The sequence below is a fragment of the Gobio gobio genome, assembly GCF_949357685.1.
Source record: "Gobio gobio genome assembly, chromosome: 1".
NCBI classification, from domain to species: domain Eukaryota; kingdom Metazoa; phylum Chordata; class Actinopteri; order Cypriniformes; family Gobionidae; genus Gobio; species Gobio gobio.
In genome coordinates this window covers 60,946,632-60,970,809 of record NC_137097.1, presented here as the reverse complement: position 1 = coordinate 60,970,809, position 24,178 = coordinate 60,946,632, and the positions used below count along the sequence as shown (strand labels likewise).

Below are 24,178 nucleotides of genomic sequence, written 5' to 3'. Positions count from 1 at the left end.
TTGGTTGTGCTTTGGCTATGCGTGACTGTGCGGTGTGGATGAATATGATTATCCTCCTGCTCATAAAACATTCTAGGCTTTAGAGATTTAAGCAGTTTAGATGGAAAGGATCTCAAGCTGACTACCTGAAGACGTTACTGCAGCTATAACCATTAATAGACACTGACCCTTCACAATATATAATGCTTTACAATGAACTCTGTTAGCGAGCTACATAAGGCAATTTATCAGTTTAATAAATTCCTAACTCACCTGTTGCGTAATAAAAACGCTATATCTGCATCGCTTTTACATTTCAAATCCCTCAGCTCTCGCCATTTCAGAAAAGTCTTTGATTCTTGTTTTATTACGAGCTCTGTCACATTCTCTTTTTGCCAGTACTCTCCTCTGTTCCACGTTTATTTGAAACGGGCGATTCCCAAGCGTCAACCTCCCTCAGTTTCTCTTAAAGCCAATATGGAAGTGACTTAAACCGCAATTCATCGACTGGCCGCTAGAGACAGGCTCCAAAAGAGAGCAGAATCTCATTGAGCACCATGTTAAAATGCCCAACTTTACAGCAGAAAACATGTTTACAGCCTGGTGCAAATTGTGGTTTTAGTCTTTACGGCTAATTTTCCCCTTCATGACAACTGAGTTTTTTTATTTTTAATAACTCATTCGTTTACATTATATAAAGCCTTAAAGTTCTGCTTAATTAAGGGCGTGGTCACTTTGAGTGACAGGTGGATTGCCTTTTGAATGCTGTCTGTTAGTCATCGTGTCACCTCAGCTCCACCCATTCGTCCCACCTCTTTGCCCATTGTCAGTTACCCGGGAGTGACGCGCTGCCAAGATGGTGACGGCCGACTTTGAGGCTTCAAAAACTCTCTTCAGAAACCTACGGGTGATGTCACGGACACTACGTCCATATTTTTTTACAATCTATGGCGATTCCCCAGAGGTTCGAGATGCTTTTCTTTTGTTGTGACAACTAACCTATGCCACTCCCACACCATACACGCTTCAAAGTAGCTGGAGAAACTTTTCTCTATTTACGTATAAGACATAGTCTGACAAGCCAGACCCACATCAAGATGTTGGATCTGGGAACTCCATTGGCAGGGCTCAATCCGAGGGGCGGGACAAGCGGTTGTCTTTGAAATTCCCTCTGCATGCAATAGGATAGCGCTACAACCAACCAGAGAGCAACGTGAAGTGGAGCTAGTTGATGGATTAAACAAGGGGTGTTCGATTCCAGGTTTTTTGGAGTCGACTCCGATTCCCGACTCCCACTGTAGGAGTCTATGGAATCGACTCCTCGACTCCATTTACTTTACATCAAAACAGGGTCAGAAATAAGACAAAATTGCAGTTGTTACACACTTAAATGATTTCTCCCCCGACACAAAGTCTTAAAATCCCCTTATTAAAACCTCGCTCCTTTTAGCGTGATCGTCCAAATTAGTCAAATTTAGCGATGACTTGATGAGTGGCTATCAACATTTCTATCTAGCTGTTGCCAATACCTAATTTTACAGAGGAAAAAAAAGTCATGAAAAAAGCTGTTGTCGAGTGATGGGGCTAAACGCACAAGATCATTGTCTTAAAAGGTGAGTTAAAGATATAAATATAATAATGTACACTTATTCATGTGTTTCTTCTTGATGTGACTTTTTTATGATTTAGTTTAATGATTATGAACACAAGGTTAACCATAGAAAACCACATTTGCATAAATATACTATCAATTAAACTAAAGCTAGCATGGAGGAAGTCTATGTATAATTACAAACTAAAGTCGCTGTTTTCTATTTCTAAAATAAGCACTCAAATAAATGTGTGTGAAAGTTTCTGCAACGCGACAGCTCTCTGACACGATGTTTTACGTCAGTGTCTGAATTCCTCGCTTCATTTCATTCACTCTTTGCTTATAGTGCACTCAACTGTCATGCACTTTATAGTATTAGAGAATTATTAAACAAGTGAGCGATTTCGGACACAGCAACAGAGTCGACACCGAGAGTCGATTCCTGTGCTGGAGTCGACCCCGACTCTGGGGCTATTCAGAGTCGAGGAATCGACTCTTTTGGAGTTGACTCCCCATCACTAGATTAAACTTTCACCGTATCCGGTCGGCAAAACTCAGAACACATCTTCCTTTCTTAAGAATGACTTCAGTGCCGTTCTTTGTTCTTTTCTCAAAGAAAAGCTTAACTCAAAGTCTTCCAGAGTCGCGGCCAAAGCCGATTCGAAAGACTGCCGTTCACCAGCTAATTTGTTTACGAATAGCACGCGGAACCGCCGCAAATCTGCCGTGACGTGCCGTCATTATGTTAAGCCCGCCCACCGACTCTATACACAATGTGATTGGCCTGACCAGAGTTTGTTTTTTCCAGCTCGCAGGTCTACTGAGAGTTGCTAGACTACACTCGCGGCAAATTAGATTTGCTGCCGTTTGGGTGCGTCTAGATTTCTAGGCTATATAAGACAGGCATATGCGAGTGATGCATGTACGCAATTTCCTGCGAAAACCATCCCGTCAGGTCTAAAATATAAGCACTTATAATAGGCTTGCCATAGTCAAAAAAACTTTTTGGAAGAAGGATTGATGTATTCGTTCATTATTTAAATTGTGCTAATTTTGAAAAAGTTGCATAGTGTACATTTAATGACACTCCAAAAAAATTTAATCACCAAATAAGAAAATAACTGATCGGAATATGAATTTGTGTAATTATCTATAATTGCCTCTGAGTAAGTGAGGTCTGATGTAATTTTGAAATGACCCTGAATGAAGAGGCATGGTGCTCTGACGTGCTACAGCACTTAGCTTTTCAGTGTTAATGCATGGGTTACATCATTATGTGAATGCTTTGGCTTCATAATGGATGCGATTACCTAGATTTTAAGAAAGAACCCAAGTCTATTATTTTATTTTTCATGTTTGGAGAGCTCAGTAACAGCAAGCAAAAAGACGGGTGCAGTGCCGCTAGCATCTAAAAAAACAACAATGCATATTAATGCCGACTAATCTATCAGCATTTCATATTGTAGCCCACCCCACAGATGACAGTGTCTTTATTGGAAACATGAATCGTTATTACAGACAAACCACCAGTTCTGGTTCTACTGACGTTAATGTGAAAAGAGAAAAGGAAAATCTTCTAAACCATGTCTTTACCCAAATACCCTTTGATAAACCTAGAACAATGATTTATGATGTAGAGAAGGGAAATGCCAACAGTCCCATGGCAAATAGGTGGCTAATTTGTATGCATTTGTACAATCCGCTTTCGCCCCAGTGGTGGTTATGTTTAGAGGAGGGTTATTCGTCGGTGCGAATCATTCGTTTCATGATCTTCTTGGGATTCTTTTTAATTTATTTAAAGTATTTTTAATTCCTTTTAATAGGAAAATGTTTTTCAGAATTATAGAACTTTGCCTTGCATTGTTACACTGCTTATGTATAACATCCACTCCTAAAATTTAAATGAAACAAACTAAAGCAAGTGATGTTGGGAGCTCTGGTTCAAGGTGTGATCAATAAAGTAGAAAGTGAAATAAACACTTTAAAATAATTTATTTCAAAAGACATCTACATTGATTTGACAGATTAACAGGATAACTATATAAAATATTTACATGAAGCACCACTTGCCAAAACGGCAGAATTGCCTGTCTAAGAAGCACGCTAAAGAGAGAAGCAAAACAGAACAACATCGAGAACATAACAGCCTTCAGATGCGCTGATTAGGGAAGAAGAAGCTTTATATGCTGGATTGAGGAATCCACATGTGCAGCTCACTGGTACATTATTGGTGCGTATGTGCAGATTGAGGCAGATTAAAAGTTGGTCAGTGCCACCTCACATTAAGACAGGCAGCAGCTGGACTGTTTTGAAACTCCTCCCTGTGGATTGACAAGACAATGAAAAAACTATTAGAGATCAAGTATTTAATCACTGTAGTAGCATCTTTTGCAGACATAATAATAATGACAAGACCTGGTTGACGGTGACCAACATGCAGCCTATGACTAATGTGCTTACTTTTAAACAACTAAATGAGGTTTGGCTTGGAGGTCTGCATTCCCGCGACCAGATTTTCTTGCGGCGCAGGAGTACATTTCCAAATCAAAAGATTAGTGGTCGGTAACTCTGGTGTACTTTGGACAGGAGTGGCCGGTCTGACAATAGCCCGGCCGCTCCCGACATCAAGCTCAAGCGCGTTTACGTTGTTGTCAAAGGAAGTGAACAAAACTTTCTGCAATGGTGGCGTTCACACAGTTCCCATTTCCCTGCCCTGAACCTGGCAATAAATGTTCTGTGCATCCGGTCCACGAGAGCACCTTGAGAGAGAACATTCAGCCTCTGTGGTCGGATTTTGGAGGAGAGATGTTTGGTAAGTAGTCAGTCAAAGACATTCTGTTTTTGCATGGATGTTAAAAAAATAATTTCATTTTGCAGTAAGCCGAGAGTATATTTTTGGCTTATAAGAGAAAAATAGGCTAAATCGAATACGACATCGGAAACATTTTTTACGGTGTTGACAGTATCATAAGACAAAAACAACAGAAAATTATTGTATAGCCAACATTTTATATTTGTTATCCCAGTCATTTTCTTTAGGGGAAATTTAAATCTGGAAACAAGGTCTAAATTTAGCAGGATCAGTCGAGTCGGGAAGAAAATCATTCTAAGCGGTAAGCGGGTGAACACAAAGTGAATTTTAAGCGGGAGCAGGTGGGCGCGGAATAGAACCTAGCGGGAGCAGGACGAAAAAAACAGTCCCGCACAGACCTCTAGTTTGGTTGGTTAGCTCCTGCCGGCAATACCGTAACCACATCATACTGGGGGTGAAAATCATGTTTTTCCATTGACGACCATTATAAAATGGTGTATTCTGATTAAATACACTTTTTAAATATTTCATAGAGCCACAAATCTGTTATTTTTATCAAGTAGTGATGCACTGAAATTTTAGCGGCTGAAATTTGTACTCTTAATTTCAGTCGAAAATAAATTTCTCAATTCTATAATACAATTCTATAATAAAATTAACAATCAAAGTCATTCTGTGGCTCTCTAAATGTGACAGAGCACATGATAATTTATATTTTTTTTCTCTTTACTACTAGTTACAGCATGAAATAAACATGACTGAACATCAGAAGGTATGTAGTAAGAAACAATACAACTTCTTAATAAAACAGTCAATAAAACAGCTTGTAAACAATGTCATGTAAAAATACATTTACCTCAGGATAACCATTCAGTGACCATAGCTAGAGTTTTTCTAGTTAGCTAGAAAAAAAACTAGACAGGAGCATTTTACTAAATATAAGCACTATTCATTATATTTTTACTTAACCTGTTGTCTTCATTAGTTAATGCATGTTTGAATAAATCAGTCATGAAAACAAGTTTAATACAGCCACTGTTTAAATGAACATTTCAACAAATTATAGTAGAAACAATTATATCCTTAAAAAGTTTATATAAAAACTGCCTTATGTGCAATCCAACCGTTTATATGAAACAAGCATATTTTTATTTTGGTGTTGATTATTAAATAAATGTGATTAACTGACTATTAAAAATGTTTTATTTTTGGCTAAATGAACACTATCTTCGGTTTTATTTTTGGTTGAACATTTATTTAGGTGTATCAGTATTAAGTTATACAACTATCATGCAAATGTTTATTCAATTTCATAACACATGCAAACCTAGGCCAGTTCAATTGCACCCCACAAAAATAAATAAATAAATACAAATAAAAGTAACATCTAACAACTTTGTATTTAACAGTCTCTCTTTTTAAATAGTATAATGTTATTGCATTTTCAGATGCAGCCCAAATGTTACTGCTCACCCACTTTAAATGTGTCAGATGTTGATACTCCATTATATTTAGATGCATGCTTAAAAAATACTAACCATTTCAGTATTTTTCAGAATGCCCAGCACCCAAAAGATTAGACATAAACAGAGATGCCACTTGGGCTATGTACCTAGATGAGGTCCTGTTAGCATAGTATGCTACTGACTGTTAAGGTTTCTGGCTACCTGTCTCTGCTGCTGTCGCCTGTATTCTTCTTCACTAGCAGCGAGAGCCTGAGCCATGGCCAGATCCTCCTGCTCCTGAGGACTGAAATACACACAGTCAGCTACCAGCATAGATAAAAGAGTTTAAAACATTGCTTAAAAGGGATACTTCACTACTGGCAAAATGGGCTTTCAATAAAACGTTGCTGCCTATACAGTAGAAAGGCAAAAAAAGAAAGAAATCTTCAGACATTTTTAAGGCACACATCCTCGTTTGTGCGGATGCGTCGAGTATAAACAAGGCTTCTGCATCAAATAACTAACTAAAACCAAACTTATTTAAAGAACGAACACTTGATTTAACATCAGCGTGATAAACTGCCTAAAATGACAGATACCATCTTTGGATAAAATGTATTTGAAGTGTAATTTTATTGTATAGTTTGTCTATGTCCCATTACATTTCATGGAGATGGCGGGGTTTATGACCTATACTTCATCCAGCCACCTGGGGCAATCGACGTGCTTTGGCTTCACTTTTCAGGACTCGTGTGGCACACTTGGTCCAACACCCTGAGGCAAAATGCCGCTGCGTACAGGTAACAGCAGGGTGACCAAACGCCATGTTTTCCCAGGACATGTCCTGTTTTCAAGTCCTGTTCTGGCCCTAATATAACAATTGTCTATCCATACAGAGGGGGAATACTTTAAATGTATTGAAATTAATAAGGAATCTTTGAGTAAACTTCCAGTATCATTTGAGCATCTCATTGCCAGTGTCCTGGTTTTCGGTAATCAAAATATGGTCACCCTAGCCTAGGTAACAGCCAATTCCCACCGCACCAACATACGCTGACAGACAGCAACTGACACTTAGTCGGCTTTGTCGGATCAGAGTGTTTCCCCTGTCGGAGTCTGTTTTGCTAACAAATTAACATGAATTTCTCGGTTCAGGTAACACACAGATCGAGTAAACATTGCTCATTTATATATACTACTGACACTGTAACAATACAAAGTGGGTTTGAAATCAAATTAACAATTGCATAAATGTAATGGATCTAGCCACAATCTTGCAAACATTTTATAACCGTTTCAAAGAGCTGAATGTCACACTATTCATTTTCCAGTATTTGTTTTTAAATGGAATCATTTCATCAACTGTTTAACATAATTATTTCATAATTATAAGTGTGAGGGTTTACTGTTAGGCCAGAAGAGTCCAGAAATACCTTAGAGTTGGCTGGCTTGTTCGAGCAGATTCAGCCAGTGACATTTCTAAAGCTCTCTGCAGGGCCTGCTCTTCCGTCTGTGAAAAACACAACTCCTGGTTCAAAGACATTCAAACATAGACTTTAAAAACACTGTATACCTCTAAACAACCTCAAAATGAGCAACGCACCAGCCCGCCTTGATATGACACTGATGAGGGAATTACATTCTGTGCTGTGGGAGACACCATGGGAGGAGAAGCAGGAGATGTCCATAGTCCACTGAGGGGCAACAGACAGTAATTAATACCTGAGAAAACACTCAAAAAGGTGTCAAATGAATTACCCTTCAAAAGTTTGGGATCAGCAAGACGTTTTTTAAAAAGTAAAATTTTTATTGAGCAAGGACACATTAAATTGATCAAAGGTGAAAGTAAATGCATTTATAATGTTACAAAATATTTGCATTTCAAATAAATGCTGTTCTTTTGAATGTTGCATTCATCAAAGAACCCTGAAAAAAATTATCAAGATTTCTTTACAGCGGGATTAACCTCACAGCCACTGTGCAAAGGTTTATTATTAAAATTAAAAATGGAATTGTGAAAATATAAAATTATTTTTAATGAAATTATACTCTTAATTAGAAACTAAAACTGCCAGTAGGTGGCGATAAATGTCTATGGAGTCATTGAGTCATTAATTCATTCGATTGGTTCAAACGGCTGATTCATTCAGGACTGAATTATTCTCATTATGAAAATTATAAATGTAAATGGTTCTCTTTATGGTCCATTGAATCATTGGGTCACCCTATTCGTTCAAAACACAAATTCAGAAATGATACGCCACTGTGTATTCCTCGGAGTTGGAGATGAACAGTTCTGCCTTGTCTTTATATTTTCATTGGCAAAACTGAGCAACACCATCTTAAACAACACAATATTAACTTATTTATTTTATTAAACTGTTGTATAAGATCAGTATCACATTTGCACTCATCTCATGCTATTCTGGACAGAAAAACAGAACTTGTGTGACATTTCTCTCGTTACTCGTGTGATATTGCTTATATATCATGATGTAAATGTGAGGGCGTTTTCACACTGACAGTTTAGTTTGATACTGGGTACGGTTCACACATGAAACATTGGTAATGTGCAAGCTGTCATGCGGACCCGGGTGAGCTGAGCTCAGGGGTACTGAATTCGAGACTGCCTGAAGGAGGTGGCCATACAAGGAGAAGGAGTTTAAAGGGTTAATTCACCCAAAAAAGAAAATGATCCCTTAATTTACTTGCCCTCAAGCCATCCTAGGTGTATATGACTTACTTCTTTCAGCCACACACAATCAGAGTTATATTAAAACATATCCTGGCTCTTCAAAGCTTTATAATGGTAGTAAATGGTACTTATTTTTTTAAGCCCAAAAAAGCACATCTATCCATCAAAAAAGTAATCAATATGGCTCAAGAGGGTAAATAAAGACCTTCTGAAGTAGAGCAGTGCGGGTTTTTTTAAGAAAAATATCCATATTTATGATTTTATAAACTATATTCACTGACTTCCGGTAACGGTTGGAAGAGTGACCTCTGACCTGATGCATGGTGATTGATGAACAAGGAAGCGCAAAGGACAAAACAAAACACCAGTCACAAATTAAAGGTATAAAACGAGACTTTTGGGTGGGTGGACCTCCGTTCCTCGGCAAAAAATGTTTGTACATTTCTGTTACTAGAAGAAAATCTTACTGACCACAAACTTCTGAACAGAAGAGGGCATCATTTACTCAAAAAAATGCTTACCTGCTGCTCTGAGGTCTTGTGTTTCCAGTTACTCCATTAGACATGGTCCTAGAGCTCCCTCTAGTGGATGATGCCCCAGTGTTACTAGAAGAGGAGGCTTGAGACCTCAATAAAGCAGCATGCCTAAGATAACAAAGCCAACCATTACTATTGTATTAATCCTCCAGAAAGCATAACTTATCAGCATGAAAAATAAACTACTGTGCTTACCCAGGTTTGGAGACTGGCTTGCTGTCAGTCTTACAGTCATGGTCGAGTGGATGTCTATGTTTGAGACAGTAGTTCAAGTGGCACTGGTCACATGTGACACGGATCATTTCCTTCTGCTTACAGCCGCCCTTGGAGCATTTATTTGTAAAGATCTGTGGAATGAGAAACAATTGGGTCAGTATACATTTTGCTGAGACATATTTTTCTCTGTTTTCCCTTTTCCCTGTTACTGTAATTTATAGTAGTATTTCCAGCATTACTCAGAGGTCTAGACATTACATTATCGAAGTAACAAATCCCGTTCTATTGGAATTAGTACTGGATGCAGACAGTCTCAGTTGTTGTTGAGATGTTGGCATTGGGATTGGCATTTACAGACAGACCTTCTAAACTCTACTGGAATTAGACAACACATGTCAGAACTCACCCATCTAATAGTCACATGGTATCAAAATGGCACTGAAATTCTGCAACAGAGCGATAACATCTCAGATCATTATCTAGTCTTGTGTAGACTCCATTTAGCCAAGGCTGCAAAACCAACTCCCTGTTACAATTATGGTAGAACGAACACCTCTACCACTAAAGATAATTTCGCATTTTGTGGATGGAAAGTGTTATTGCATACAGAAAGCCTTTAAACTGCTAGATATGCTTACTTTGACTCTCTTAGAAGAGAACCTTATTTATATAATTTGATACAGTGGCTAAATTAACAAGAAAATAAAGCTTCAACTTCAGAAGTTTCCAAACAGCACAGCAGTAATGAATTTCTTTACTTGTAAGATTGATAATATCTAATATTATTATTGTATCATTGTTATTAATATACATACCAAAAACTTTTTAGTTGGCTGTTATTAAATCTGATTTTTAAAAAAATGCAACTTGATTCTAGAAAATTAATCTCAAATCTACCTTTTCTGTCTAAGATACTAGAAAAGGCAGTATCTTCACAACCATGCTCCTTTTTTAAGAAAAGAAATGCCATCTGCAAGGATTTCCAGTCAGGATTTAGACAGTACCATAGTAGTGAGACTGCTCTCAGTAGAGTTACAAATGATTTGCTCTTATCATCTGATCATGGTTAGTGCTGTATTTGATATTGACCACAACATTCTCCTGAATAGACTCGAAAATTATGTTGGTATTAGTGGAATTGTATTGGCATAGTTCAAATTATACTTTTCTGACAGTTAACAATTTGTAGCAGTAAATGAAGAGATGTCATCGATCACAAGTTCAGTATTGAGTACTGCAAGGCTCGGTACTAGGACCGTTGCTTTTCACCCTGCACATGCTAGGGGTGTGCGATATTGCAATTTTTGATCGTGGATGATTAAAATGTCTCCACGATCTGGTTTTGAAGAAATATCGTAGTATCGTGCGTTCTATCAGTTGCTATTCTGGTGCCTCTATCTCAACATACTGTACAACACGACTTGCATTCACATCACATTAACACAGAGTTAGAGGTACACTCACAAGATACTGCAATTACTTGGTTACGTCTAAAGTGAAAGTAAAATTGAAATAAAATCGGATGCGCGTCTCTATAGTCAATGCGTGCAGGTCTTAAAGTGACCGCGACCAACATGCTGCCGCTTGTCCTTAAAGGGATAGTTCACCCAAAAATTAACATTCTATCATTATTTACTGACTCTAATGTTGTTCCAAAAGAGTGTGGGTAAAGAAAAAAAAATATACTATGGAAGTCATTGGGGACCAACAACTTAGCCACATTCTTCTAGGGATGGGCAACAGTGGTCGAGTAATCGAGTACTCGAACGTGACAGCGATCATCGATCATGAGAACCATGATCGCCGTGAAAAAAAATATTTGTCTCTTTTTTTATTGGTTATTGCGTCGTTTTGCGCTGTACCGGAGGTCTGATTGGTTAGCGTTATACAGCACGCCTCCTGACCGCGGCGAAATACAGTGAAACTGAGGCGTGCACTGCAGTGATGTCTGGAATTACTGTGATCATTGAATGGTTAGTGCAAGATGTGCAGCGCCAATCTGTCATAGCCTACATAGCATTATAATAAGAACACAATGGAAATTAGAATGCTGTAAATGATCTGTGCTTAGTTCCCCGTTTATCAGCTGATCCATAGAGAAACTAGCGAGAACACTCAGACTAGCGCGTGAAGTTCATGTGCGCATTCGCGTCCTTTTCTGCAGATGCACGTTGTAAGATTACTTTTATGTTGTCTATCGGATTAATCTAATATAAGAATCGTTTGGTTGAGCTTAATAAGCTAGAAAAGCGCTGCCGTTATACCGGCTGTTGTTCATTCTCTTCAGTTTCAGCTCAAACGCATATTTCATGCTCGACATGATGGTTTAGAGTAGGGCTGAACGATTTTGGAAAAAAATCTAATTGCGACTTTTTTTTTAACCAATATTGCGATTGCGATTTAATATGCGATTATTTTTTAAACTCTTTATCTTCTGTATTATTCAACAATACATCATTGTATAGTAATGGTGGAAATCTTTAATTGGTACCTCACAATCCGATTCCGGGAGTCACGATCCGATTCCTAAACAATTCTTGAAATTTTTCCTATAAAGTTTTTAATAAATTAATAAGATTAATATTAATAATTAATATGTTTTTTATTATGATATATGTAATTAGAAGCTTTTTAAAATAACTACACATTATAACATTTTAATTAAAACAATTGCATGTTAATAATTTTAAATATATAAACTAATATAGCTGCAAAACAAAGTAGTAAATCATAAAGAGAAACAAAAAAAAAACATATTACAAGCAATGAACAAAGAGTGCTTTCAGTATTTAAGAGTGTCTGAACTGTGAGTGATTTTTCTCTTTCTCAGCTTTACTGTTGTTTGATTAATAATCATGACATCATCATAGACAGCGGGAGACCTGCATTCACACTAATGCACAGATCTCTTTTGAAATTTAAGATGTTTTTGCCCTGTCTGTTTAATTCATTAAGACATTACTGACGGTGTTTACATTAATTTTGCGTCATAAAAGCATTTTGAGACGCGCACAGACGCGTGCTCGCAAGCACTCTTCACAATGCACCGTGTGAGCATTTGAAATGCCTTCTGTCAATGAGTGTCTAACGACATGAATGAAGACTTCATTGAGCATTTGTAAGGAAAATACCGGCGGGCGAGAACACACACTGTAAGCGTGACATTAAGCAAAGTTACTCACAGCGCATATCCTGTGCAAAGAAGCCTGCGAATGTCATTGCAATTCGCGCCGTCAACCTTTCCGAATGTTATGAAACATTATTTTATGGTTCGTGCGTGATTGTGTGTATGTGTGTGTGTGTGTGTGTGTGTGTGTGTGTGAGAGAGTGTAGATAGTGAGCGTTTGTTCAGCTCAGCTTCTCACGTATTGGATCGGATGAGAACGAAACAGACTAAATTGTGACAAAGCCGAAATACTTCTTTTTGTAGCCTAAAGAAGAACATGCATGCACTTTTGAAATGAAATACTATCAGTTCTGTAGCCCAGTGTTTCCCAACCACGATCCTGGAGGCACACCAACACAGCACATTTTGCATGTGTCCCTAATCAAACACACCTGATTCAAATTATCATCTAATTAGTGGAGACTCAAAGACCTGAAATGGCCGTGGCAGATGACAGGCAAAATGTGCAGTGTTGGTGTGCCTCCAGGATCACGGTTGGGAAACACTGCAGTAGCCTATAGGATGATAATTTTTATTTTACCTTAAAATTACATTGACTTAATTTGATTTAAAAAGCACCTGCTGTAGCATCTTAGTTTTTTTCGTTGCACTAAACATTATTTGATTTAACATTTTGGAACAATTATATACTTTGGTTTTATTTATTTTCACTGGTAAAGACTTTTTCTTTACACTGAATTTAAAAACAAATGCTGATTTAAGTAACATCTTTGTTTGGATTCCAGAATATGCAGTTGTTGCCTTTAATTCCACCTTTCAGCCTTTTAATTTCCAATTCAATTTCAGATTGCGGACTTGTTTTCATTAGCCAAAAGCCAATTTAGCCTGTTAAATACAAAATAAACATCTTGTTCATGTAAATCGGAAATCGGTATCAGCCAGTTTTCTTGAAACAAATCGGTATCAGAATCGGCCATGTAAAATCATGATCGGTGCATCACTAAAAACAACGCAAGAGAGTAAATGGCAATTTTCATTTTTTGGAAAGCTCTTAACGCATTATAGTCCTCCTCATCTATTGCCATCTCAATTCTGGACAGTTGATAATAATACCGAAAATACCGAAAATCAACTGCAGGCGGTAGATCCTTTTACTATTTAGCACACAAACTCTGGAATAGTCTTTCTAGCCTTGTTTGGGAAGCAGACACACTTTGTCAGTTTAATCTAAAAACGCTTCTCTTTAACCTGGCATACACATACAGTAATGCATTATCAATTTGTATTATTCAAATCAGTTAAATGATTGTTAGGCTGCATAAGAAGATCGTAAGAAGAATGGCATCTATGCTAATATTAATTTCTCTCTTTTTTTTTTTCTTTTTTTTTTCCTCTCTCTCGAGGTTACCGTAGTCAGCTGGATCCTGTCCCTATTCAGATCAGATGGTGGACCTAGACGCGACCACAACGCAGCCCTGAATGTCAGCACAGATCCTCAGCAAAGACCACAAGAACCAAACAGGTCTTCCACACAGACCTATGACCAGCTTCAGCTCCATAGCAGTGTGATGAATCCGATCTTTAAGCAAAAGGAACTAGATGAATAATTGAATGCTACTGAATCTGAATTCTAAATTGTGATGCAGTCTGAATCATAATCACACCGTGTTCGTTCGTTGGTCAGAGGAGAACTGGCCTCCATTGAGCCTGGTTTCTCCCAAGGTTTTTTCTCCATTCTGTCACCTGATGGAATTTGGGTTCTTTGCCACTGTTGCCTCTGGCATGCTTAGTTGGGGACACTTAATATTCGTATTATTATTGATCTGTCTGTACTGACGCTGTTGTATGAGAACTGAAATGACCTGGATGATGACATCATTTTATTTTTTTTTGCAAAACTGCTTTATAGGTGAAATTAACTAATTGAATAGATCATCTTTACAACGGAACTGAATCAACAATGAACTGACTTTAGCTCAACAACGACACCAAAATGCATAATTTTCCTGTTATCACTGTAAAGCTGCTTTGAAACCATCTGTATTGTATAAAGCGCTATATAAATAAAGGTGACTTGAGTCACTTGACTTTTTTGCATCTGGGCTACCTTTCGTTTCCTCTGAGCAGGGTCAGATTTGCAGTCTCTGTCTATGTGTTCCCCAACTTTGATGTCTGGCATTTCCCCTCTTCTAATGGGAATGGGGGTGTTGCACAATGGACATACAGGAACCTGGACATCCTGCACAAGGAAACAAACATGTATCAGACACAACCTGTATGTTTTAAGCATTGGTTAAATATACAATGGGTATATTATTCATTAGTCAAAATTATACACACCTTCTTATATGATGAAGTGCACTTGTGATTTGCATAAGTTATGTGGTCTTTGCAGAAAATTTCTTCACAGGCATCACATTTCATAGGAAGAAAATCTATAGTGTACACAAATGACATTATGAAAAAACAAAATGTTATGCATGAACTAACGCTGAATCACTAAGAGCACAGCAATGTTATAAAGCCCTATTCGGACAGGATTCGTTTTACATGGAGAGGTGGAGTAAAGTATTTATTACCAGAGCTTCTCAGTGATTTTAGTCCTGTCCGAATGTGCCATCTCAGTTATCATTACAGACAATGTCAGTAAAGATTGCGGTGACTTATATCTTCTGTAAAAAGGTCCGGAAAAATTACCTCAGGTAATGCTAATCCCGTGCGAATAGACACTGTGTAAATAAGTACGTAAATATTCCATAATTTCCTGTTAAAAAAGTTGTTTTCCAAAGTTTTTCCCAAGTATGGAGGCACTTGAAAAACAATTAGTTGCTTTCTAGGCGGTGCTAGTGTTTTCTGCTTACCATTCAGATAAAAACAAGGTTGAAAGCACTTGTCAGAGGCACAAAATTTCTTTTAGCTTTAGGTAAGTGCCTATTACCAACAGAATCCAATCAGGTTTTTATGAATTCAATTAATAAATTGTTTGACTGAACCTAACTGTTAGGTTATTTATAGATTATATGTTTGCACACTTGATATCAGGAAGCAACTTAATACACAGTGACGGCAGTGCATAAAGTTACCCCTCCCACTTCTGCTAGTTTTACTGAGATTTCTTATCCCGTGCAAATTGGCCTTTCATATTATAGACATATCACATTACTAATCCTGTCCAAATAGGGCTTTAGTGACCTATATGGGTTTTTCAGTGGGTGATGGCTGTTCTAGTGCATGTAAATTTATGCCACTTTTTTTTGTACATTATTTGATGAAATTACCCAATAGAAATCAGGGTGCAATTATCAGACACCATTTGTGCTCAAATTTCCTGCATACAGCACAATTAATTGACCCAGCTGACACACTGGTCTATCACTTGACTAGATTTTGTGGTTGTAAAAAAGGTCAGAGAAAAGGAAATGCCACACCTAATGTAATTGAACGTATTTGTCATTCACCATGTGATCAGGGAGAGGTCAAAACCATATCGTTAGCCTCATAGCATAATTGCCCAGATCAGATTGGCCAAATAATGACTTAGGCAATTATGCTATGAGGTTAACGATATACAAATATTAATTCACACGCTGCACAGGGCTCAATAATAAGGATGGCCTAATGGTGGAAACAGTGAGAGTGATTTTACATAGGCATAGAAGCATTACATAAAACAGGTTTGACTTTGAAATTATCAATAATTTTTTTGCCCGGTATGCCATAATGTGTATGAGTTTTATTACATGCTCTTCAAATCTGATTGGTCACAGTACTTCAGAAAATGGCCGGTGCCCAAAGGAACACTGTATAACTGACCGCTCATCCAGAAAAAGAGAGTTAAAGAGTTGTGTAATAAGCAGGCTAATGATTCTTATTATTATTATTATTATTATTCACAAAGCTGTTATGGAGTTACTTTATAGCTGTTATTGCCAAAAACAAAGCTAATACTGTATTGTTTTTGTGAATACTAAATTAAATTAAATTCTGCTCACCAAGGCTGCATTTCCTGATTGAAAAATTCAGTAAAAACAGTAATATTGTGAAATATTATTACAATTTAAAATAAATACTTTTTTTTATATATATATATCTGTGATGACAGACATTCTAATGATGATTTGCTGCTCAAACATTTTTATTTTTATGAATATTGAAAACAGATGTGCTGCTTAACATTTGTGTGTAAACCTTTATGTTTTTTCAGGATTCTTAATGAATAGAACGTTCGAAACGACAGCATTTATTTGAAATTGATATATTTTGTAACATTATGTCTTTACAATCAGTAGTGTGACTGCTAGACATTTATAATTAATACAATTTAATTTAATTTTTCCTTGCTGAACTAAAATACTGACCCTAAACATTTGAGCGAGCGGTAGTGTTTATTGTTCAAAATTAAAGTGTCTCATTTTTTGTATCATGTTGTCAGGCAAAGTAACAAGTGACCAGGTCAATAGACTACTAGGCCTTTAATGTTGAGGCCTGCTATTTGGGACAGTGTGTAATCTGAGAGAAAAATACATACCGAGACGTTTGCAGCTCTTCTCTGAGCAGTGCTCCCCGAGATCAGGAAACTCCATGGCACAGCGGTGAAAAGCCTTCAGCTGCTGGACTGTAAACAGGAAATAAAACCATCACCCCTGGCCGACAGTGACCTGTTGTCATAGCAATCAAACAAGCTGCAAATACAAACATTATGAATCCACCTAATGAGTAAAACGGGTTTTAAAAGCGGAATGCCTGGCTGTCAAGAGTTGAGGTGATCCATCCAGTTTAGCACAATACGCTAACGCCATTACGTAACTGTTGTGTAGGCTATCTGGAAGCGGCTTCACTTTGAGCGGTGATCCACTAACGCTAAATCATTAAGAAATATCTCAATATAACAACTACAATACTATAACTCTCAACTAACTTGGTTATTATAAACAATTAAGGTGAACAAACACGAAATTAGCTCTTGGTTGTTATGAAAAGGTGGTACAATGAAATGGACAATTAACATAATTTAGTTAAGTTAAAGACCGAACGACCGGGAAAGGTGAAATAAAACGACCATTAATAAATCTTAAGTCCAAATCGCGCGATTTAATTATCAGCTGTTGTACAGAAACAAATAATAACTGCTTGTCGTTTGTTTTACGGTAAAAACGTAATTTTTCAACGAAGGTATTTCGATTGACATGACAGTAAATGTATATCTTACCGAAATTGTGCGCAAATCCACGTATATCGGTGCCTCCTTTCTAAAGCCTTCGCTTCGATCAAGCTCCAGCCACTGACTGTGTTTGGGGTTTTTCTAGTCTGAGTTTTTTTTTTAGATGTCATCGCTGGAGGTATGAATCTGGCAGCAACAGGAGATTGTATTTTCAAAATAAAAGTAGTCGAGTTTTATAAACGCTACTCAGCTGTTTTGCTGGGTGTCCCAAAGCAGCAAGTAGAACAGTACTTTATTTATACTGCAATACTACTTTAATTGTCTTTTTATGAGGAGTACGCATGTAGTACAGATAGTAGTTTAACGCAGTGTCATCATTATAGCCCTGCATATGATGCCAAACAAGGGAACTTATTGCCACAAGTTTTGGGACGCCTGCCTTTACATGCACATGAACTTTAAAGACATGCCATTCTTAATCAGTAGGGTTTATTATGGACTTGGCCCACCCTTTGAAGCTATAACAACTTCCACTCTTCTGGGAAGGCTTTCCACAAGGCTTAGGAGTGTGTTTATGGGACTTTTGACCATTCTTCTAGAAGTGCATTTGTGAGGTCAGGCACTGATGTTGGATGAGAAGGCCTGGCTCGCACTTGCAGTCTCCGCTCTAATTCATCCCAAAGGTGTTCTATAGGGTTGAGGTCAGGACTCTGTGCAGGCCAGTCAAGTTCCTCTATACCAACCTCACTCATCCATGTCTTTATGGACCTTGCTTTGTGCACTGGTGTGCAGTCATGTTGGAACAGTACAGTCAGGCAAGTAGCCTACCGTTCTCCTGGCAACTGCCAAACCCAGACTCGTCCATCGGATTGCCAGACAGAGAAGTGTAATTCGTCACTCCAGAGAACACGTCTCCACTGCTTTAGAGTCCAGTGGCTTTACACCACTGCATCCGACACTTTGCATTGTTGATGTAAGGCTTGGATGTAGCAGTTCGGCCCTGGAAATCCATTCCATGAAGTTCTCTATGCACTGTTCTTTGGCTAATCTGAAGGCCACATGAAGTTTGGAGGTGTGTAGAAAGTTGGCGATTTCTGCGCACTGTGCGCCTCAGCATGTTCTGACCCCGCTCTATGATTTTACGTGGCCTACCACTTTGTAGCTGAGTTGCTGTTGTTCCCAATTGCTTCCATTTTGTTATAATACCACTATAACAGTTGACCGTGACCGTGGAATATTTTGTATAGTTTCACGAATGGACTTATTGCATATGTGGCATCCTATCACTATCACGGTACCACACTTGAATTCACTGAGCGCCTAAGAGCGACCCATTCTTTCACAAATGTTTGTAGAAGCGTTTGCATGCCTAGTGCTTGATTTTATACACCTGTAGCCATGGAAGTGATTGAAACACCTGAATTTAATGATTTGGTGGTGTGTCCGAATACTTTTGGCAATATAGTGTAAGTCTTGCGGGGGAATAACACATTAGCTTCCACTTGCTTTACAGACTTTTACGAGTCAAAAGCAGCTTGGCAGAATTGTGCTTCCGGTATTGAGGGTTAAGAGTTCCTTATCGTTTCTGGCTTCAGGCAGCTTTTATCACACACGCCCTGACTAGTCACGCTCTGGCTGACGTAATGACGTTTTTGCTGGAGCTTTCCAGAAAATACCACCAGAGGACGTGATTCAGCAATTTTCTTGGTAAAAAAAAAATCACTACTTTGGCTTGGAGATCTCGAATATTATATTTGAACCAACGCGACAGGACAGTGATATTGTGCGCGATAACTATAGTATTTTCTTGAGATTTTATTTCTAAGAGAAAAAAATTATTATAACAAATAATATAACAGTGGAATATGCATATTAATAATATACAAAATAAAAATATACATAATAAAAATGTTTAAGGTGTGCAAAGATGATCAAATTATAGTAGGCTAATGTTAGATATGAGATAAACAACGTACGGTATTTGTATGCTCTGTGATAAAAATACAAATTTTCCTTGAATTTCAGTCGGATATCATATTTTAATCATACTGTGTTAACATCAAGAAATAAGAAAGCCTAGTATATCTCAATCTGTCACAAAGAAATAATGAAGTATCAGAAGGTGGCTAATCTCGCAAATGTATGTCAAATGTCAATGTCAAGTCACCAGTAGGCCTACTGGAAAGGTAAACGTCACAATGACAGTGCTGAAAATGACTCTGGAACATTGTGGTTACATATTTGTCATATTGCTGCTCAATAAGGTCTGTGTGTTCTTTTCTTTTTGACTCTTGCCAGATCTTGTGCATAACACCAGATATCAGAGGAGGACTCAGGACTGGGATCGCATGTCAGCATTTCAATGGCATGGAGAAGAGGTTGGCTACTAGAAAAAGGGACCTTGGTTGCTGGCAGATCCGTTTTGTTCTAATACGTAACAAAAGAGAAGATACAGGCACATTGCCATCAGTAAAAGACTTAAGCATTACTTGCTATGACAATATTTGGTCGTGATGAGAACAACAGAGACAATAGCCATCATTAAGGAAAACAATATTCTTTAAAGGAACACCACAAGTTTGAAAAGGACAATAATATCCTTTGCGTTTCTATTTTGGCATGTATCTTTTCACCACAAGGTGGCAGTAATGTTGTCTTTTTATATTTTAGTGAGTGAGCCCTACAAAATGTAATACTTTTAAATTATATTTCATTACAAATATTCCCGTCAGTGGATACATAATACGGTTTCAATTTTACTATCAAATTATGCTATAGAAATTCAATACTTCTGTATCCATAGACAGATATCATTAAATCAAACAAGGGCATTAGGTAATATTAACTTTCAGAATCTGGCATGCAAGATTGACATTCTGTTCAACATGTTTGCATCTATAACCTGTGAAAGGTTTGCCACATTTGCTTGATATAATTGACTAGGCTTACAGCCTTGTATAACTTTTGTTAAATCCGATGAACTGGGCATCTGACCAGCCAATAGACCACCAATAGAGAGAATGAAAATAAGGTTAGGAGTTTTTTATTTTTTATTTTTAAGTTAGTTTTAATTTCACTTTTAGTGATTAATCTTATAGCCATGTTCATGTTTTATGTTGCCTTAGTCTCAAATGAAAGATGGGCGCAATAACCTAGTTCACCCAAAATAAGAGTCACCATTCACTCACCTCTTCTTTATATAAAATATGTCTTTTTTTCCATATAATGAAAGTCAGTGGGGTCCAATATTCTTTGACACATGAGGGTGAGTAAATGATGCCAGAAGTTTCATTTGAACTCTCCCTTTAAAATCATCTATACATAACATGAGCGTGAAAAATGAACATAGTCAAGAAGATCCCAGCTAATGTTCAGGCTGTGAAAACACATGGATTTTGAAACCCTCAATAATCTCTAACAGGTTAATTAGTGTATTGATCAGTCAAGCAATGATCCAATTTAAAGATCTGAAATTCCAATATTTGCAGAATAGGTTTACACAACACGCATAAACACCCTCGCATTGAAATCGTTCAAAACAAAGAGCAGCCAGTCGTCGCCACTTATTATGCAACAGTGCTCAGTCATGCTCCTGGAGGCCCGTGTGAAAGATCACTTCTGAGCTCATCTCCGATTCTTCCCTGGTACAAGAGCACCTGGCTCATAAGCTGCTAATTTTGCTGCCAGATGGCACCTCTCGGAGAACACCTGCTTCATCATCGGGATTCCTTTACGTCGCCGAAACTCTGTCTGCTTGAATAGTAAAATGATTGCAATAATTTCATATCCGCTTATTAACCATTCTATGCAAGAGCAAACGTTTATGCCTCCAAATGTGTGGTGGCTCTCTGCCAAAATGTCTCCTATAGGTCAGCCTCCGTTTCTCTGTGTGGTGACAGTGTCTGTCAAACAGCATCATAAACGCTTTTGTTTAGGGGCCGCTCATCACCATTTCTCACTCACCCTGTCAGCGGTGTCACAAATTTCCCAGGTGTCCAGTACTTGCAAAGCATTTCACTTTTTTTTTTATAGGTGTGTTTGACATTCAGTGCCTCATACGCACATTCACACCTTCTAAACTGCGGGGGTTTCCTGCTGAAATGTGACTACACTTTTCTACGCGGAGCACTCAAATCCTCATAGGCTCATGGGTGTGGGATTCAGAGGGACGCAATGCAAACATTATTTAGGAACATTCTCATAGGTGGTGGTGCCTGTTGTCCTGACGATATTACTGTAAAGTTAAACTGACAGTAAGCATGCCACTGAGTCCCAATGAATTCACATTCAAATGAGCTTGTTTTAAAAGTACATGATCAAACTTTCTTTTCAGTGACCCAGCGGTGACCAACTCCTTGAGTCCAACTATAAACAAATAAGTCTTTCTTTGTTTTGCCCTTACATTCAGTTGAGCGCATCCAGAAATATAAGCTAGGCAGTGACTCTAAATTGGATAGTAATTACTGCCACGACAAATTGAAGGGAAGCAATCCAACGTATTTTCTATTATGAGATAGTATTATTCTTGGTTAATAATCCCTTTATGCATGATTGAATTTTGATAGGCTGTCTGAATGATAATTGCGCGTAATAAACCATTGCATCTGAAGGCTTGTTAAGCTTTTGTGATTGGGCATATCAGTAATTCTTATTAAGAATTGCAAAGCAGGTTTGGATGTGTAAATATTAGGCTACCGTTTGCCTAAATGCCAACAAAGCACAACAAAAATGTTCTGAAATTCGTTTTAAAATAAATAAAGGTCTAATTTACCTAAAGTTTGGGCTAAGACGTGAAACACTTTTACAAATAAAAGTTGCAGTTAGAAGGGTTTTCACACTCATAAAGGGGGAAAAAAAATTCAATGGGGTTCTATATAGAACTCTAGGGTGACTTTATGCCAAAACAATATCTTAAATGATTGTATGATTAATGTTTAACAAGTTATTTCAATGTGTTTCTAGTACTGAATTATATTTAAAAGCTGTGTAATTCATAACATTTAATCAACATGAAAAAATGTATTAAAACTAAATTAATTAATTAGCTAAATCCATAAAAAGATGCCATATTGCATGGGAACCCCATCTGACAGAACTTTAAAACTTAATCTCTAGTTCTTCAGAACCAAAATGTTATGTTATTTTAAGAAGTTGTAATTAGTTACTGTAGTTTAATGACTTTTCCCTTGAAAAAGTAAAGTAAGGGATTACTCTTATTTTTTTATTTAATTACAGTTACTTCTTATGTAATTTATCTAAATAGGCTACTGTATCGACTGTAAATCAATTATAACACAATAGTGGAATTAACATCCACATTTAAAGTCTAACTTTAAAATGCAGGTTTTTATGTGTCCTTCTCACATTTGTAATATTTTGGTCAGTTAATAAGAATAATTTATGTAGGTTTATATTATTTATTGAATTAATTAAAAGAGCAATTTCATCCTTGAATCACTTAACTAGTCGAGGTTGATATAGGATTTAGAAAGTAATTAGTAATGAGTAATTAAATACTTTTTGGAGAGAGTCATTTGTACTAATCTAACACTATTGAACATGTAATTAATAACTAGTAATTGAATCATTTTTAGAGTTACCCAACAGTAGCAACTCATGAACCTACAGAAAAATATAGTTCTTAGAAAGTGTTTTGCGAACCTTTAATTTAACAAATGTGTACATGACTGAAAACAAATTGATTATGAACATATGATAGGACACATAATCCTCAGCATTTTTATCTATAGACCTGCATGAACTTTGCAGGGTGTTGAAATGACACCAAATGAATAAGGTGTGGTTAATGCATTAATGACAACAACAACAACAAAAAGAATAATAATTAGTATTAATAATTAGTATTTTTATTATTATTTTAAAATATATTTACAATACATTAATACGTTAAATTAATATTCAATTGAGTAAAAATAAAATATTATAAAATCTTTTATATGTATATATATATATATATATATATATATATATATATATATATATATATATATATATATATATATATATATATATATATATATATATATATATATATATATATATATATATATAGGCACCTAAATACACAAATGTTTTGCTGGGTTTCAAGAGAATAAAAGCATTTTAACATAGCCCGTTTTTTTATTTTATATATATATCTCGTATGTTTACGGCTGAAGGGGAGTCTGCAAACATGCTCTAAGTCGGCTGCTTTGACAAAAGTGACAGCGCGACATGTTAACGCCGAGGATCGCCTTTCAGCCTCCTGTTTAAGCAGATTTTCTCAATGAGTTAATGGGCCAGAAGAGGAGGCGGCTCGGGGCTATAGGCCTCAAGTCGGAGGGAGGGTGAATGTAAAGGAGGCGTCAATAAACGTGTCAGAAACAATGAACTAAAATGCAACTCGAATAAAGAGACGATAGAAGTGAACAGATGGGGTGAGGTACGGAGGAAACGAAATGTCAGGACCATTTAGGATGTCAACAGAAGATCATCATGGCATGAAAAAACGAAATAAACTTGACTTTAATACGGGTGTAACGCGTATATTGAGAAGTGAAGTCAAACAAAATAGCTTGAATAGCACGGAGACAGTTGTTTTGCTTGGTCAAAAAGG

At 37.1% G+C, this 24,178-nt stretch overlaps 1 protein-coding gene across 3 annotated transcripts; it reads right to left on the bottom strand.

The window, feature by feature from the left end:
- Window positions 1-3,545: 3,545 nt before the first annotated feature.
- On the bottom strand, window positions 3,546-17,710 carry zfand2a (zinc finger, AN1-type domain 2A). 3 transcript variants are annotated; one of them, XM_079822539.1, is made up of 10 exons: window positions 17,611-17,710; window positions 16,930-17,016; window positions 14,742-14,836; window positions 14,509-14,640; window positions 9,254-9,405; window positions 9,044-9,166; window positions 7,431-7,521; window positions 7,261-7,337; window positions 5,995-6,131; window positions 3,546-3,891 (listed from the first exon to the last, which is right to left on the bottom strand). In XM_079822539.1, exons 2-9 carry the CDS (start codon window positions 16,982-16,984, stop codon window positions 6,023-6,025), a joined length of 834 nt encoding a protein of 277 aa, XP_079678665.1. In that variant the 5' UTR covers window positions 16,985-17,016; window positions 17,611-17,710; the 3' UTR covers window positions 3,546-3,891; window positions 5,995-6,022. The 3 variants fall into 3 exon arrangements, with proteins under 3 accessions (XP_079678665.1, XP_079678663.1, XP_079678664.1); XM_079822537.1 differs by having other exon boundaries at window positions 6,050-6,131; XM_079822538.1 differs by having other exon boundaries at window positions 6,050-6,131; window positions 16,930-17,083; window positions 17,611-17,709.
- Window positions 17,711-24,178: the final 6,468 nt, after the last annotated feature.

Bases quoted from the DNA above. Each gene is read 5' to 3' on its own strand.
- zfand2a (XM_079822537.1), bottom strand. From the start codon at position 16,984: ATGGAGTTTCCTGATCTCGGGGAGCACTGCTCAGAGAAGAGCTGCAAA. The intron at 14,641-14,741 runs GTGTGTATAATT...TTCCTTGTGCAG, and splicing joins GCACTTCATCATATAAGAAG to GATGTCCAGGTTCCTGTATG. The intron at 3,892-6,049 runs GTAGCCAGAAAC...GTCAATCCACAG, and splicing joins GGCGACAGCAGCAGAGACAG to GGAGGAGTTTCAAAACAGTC.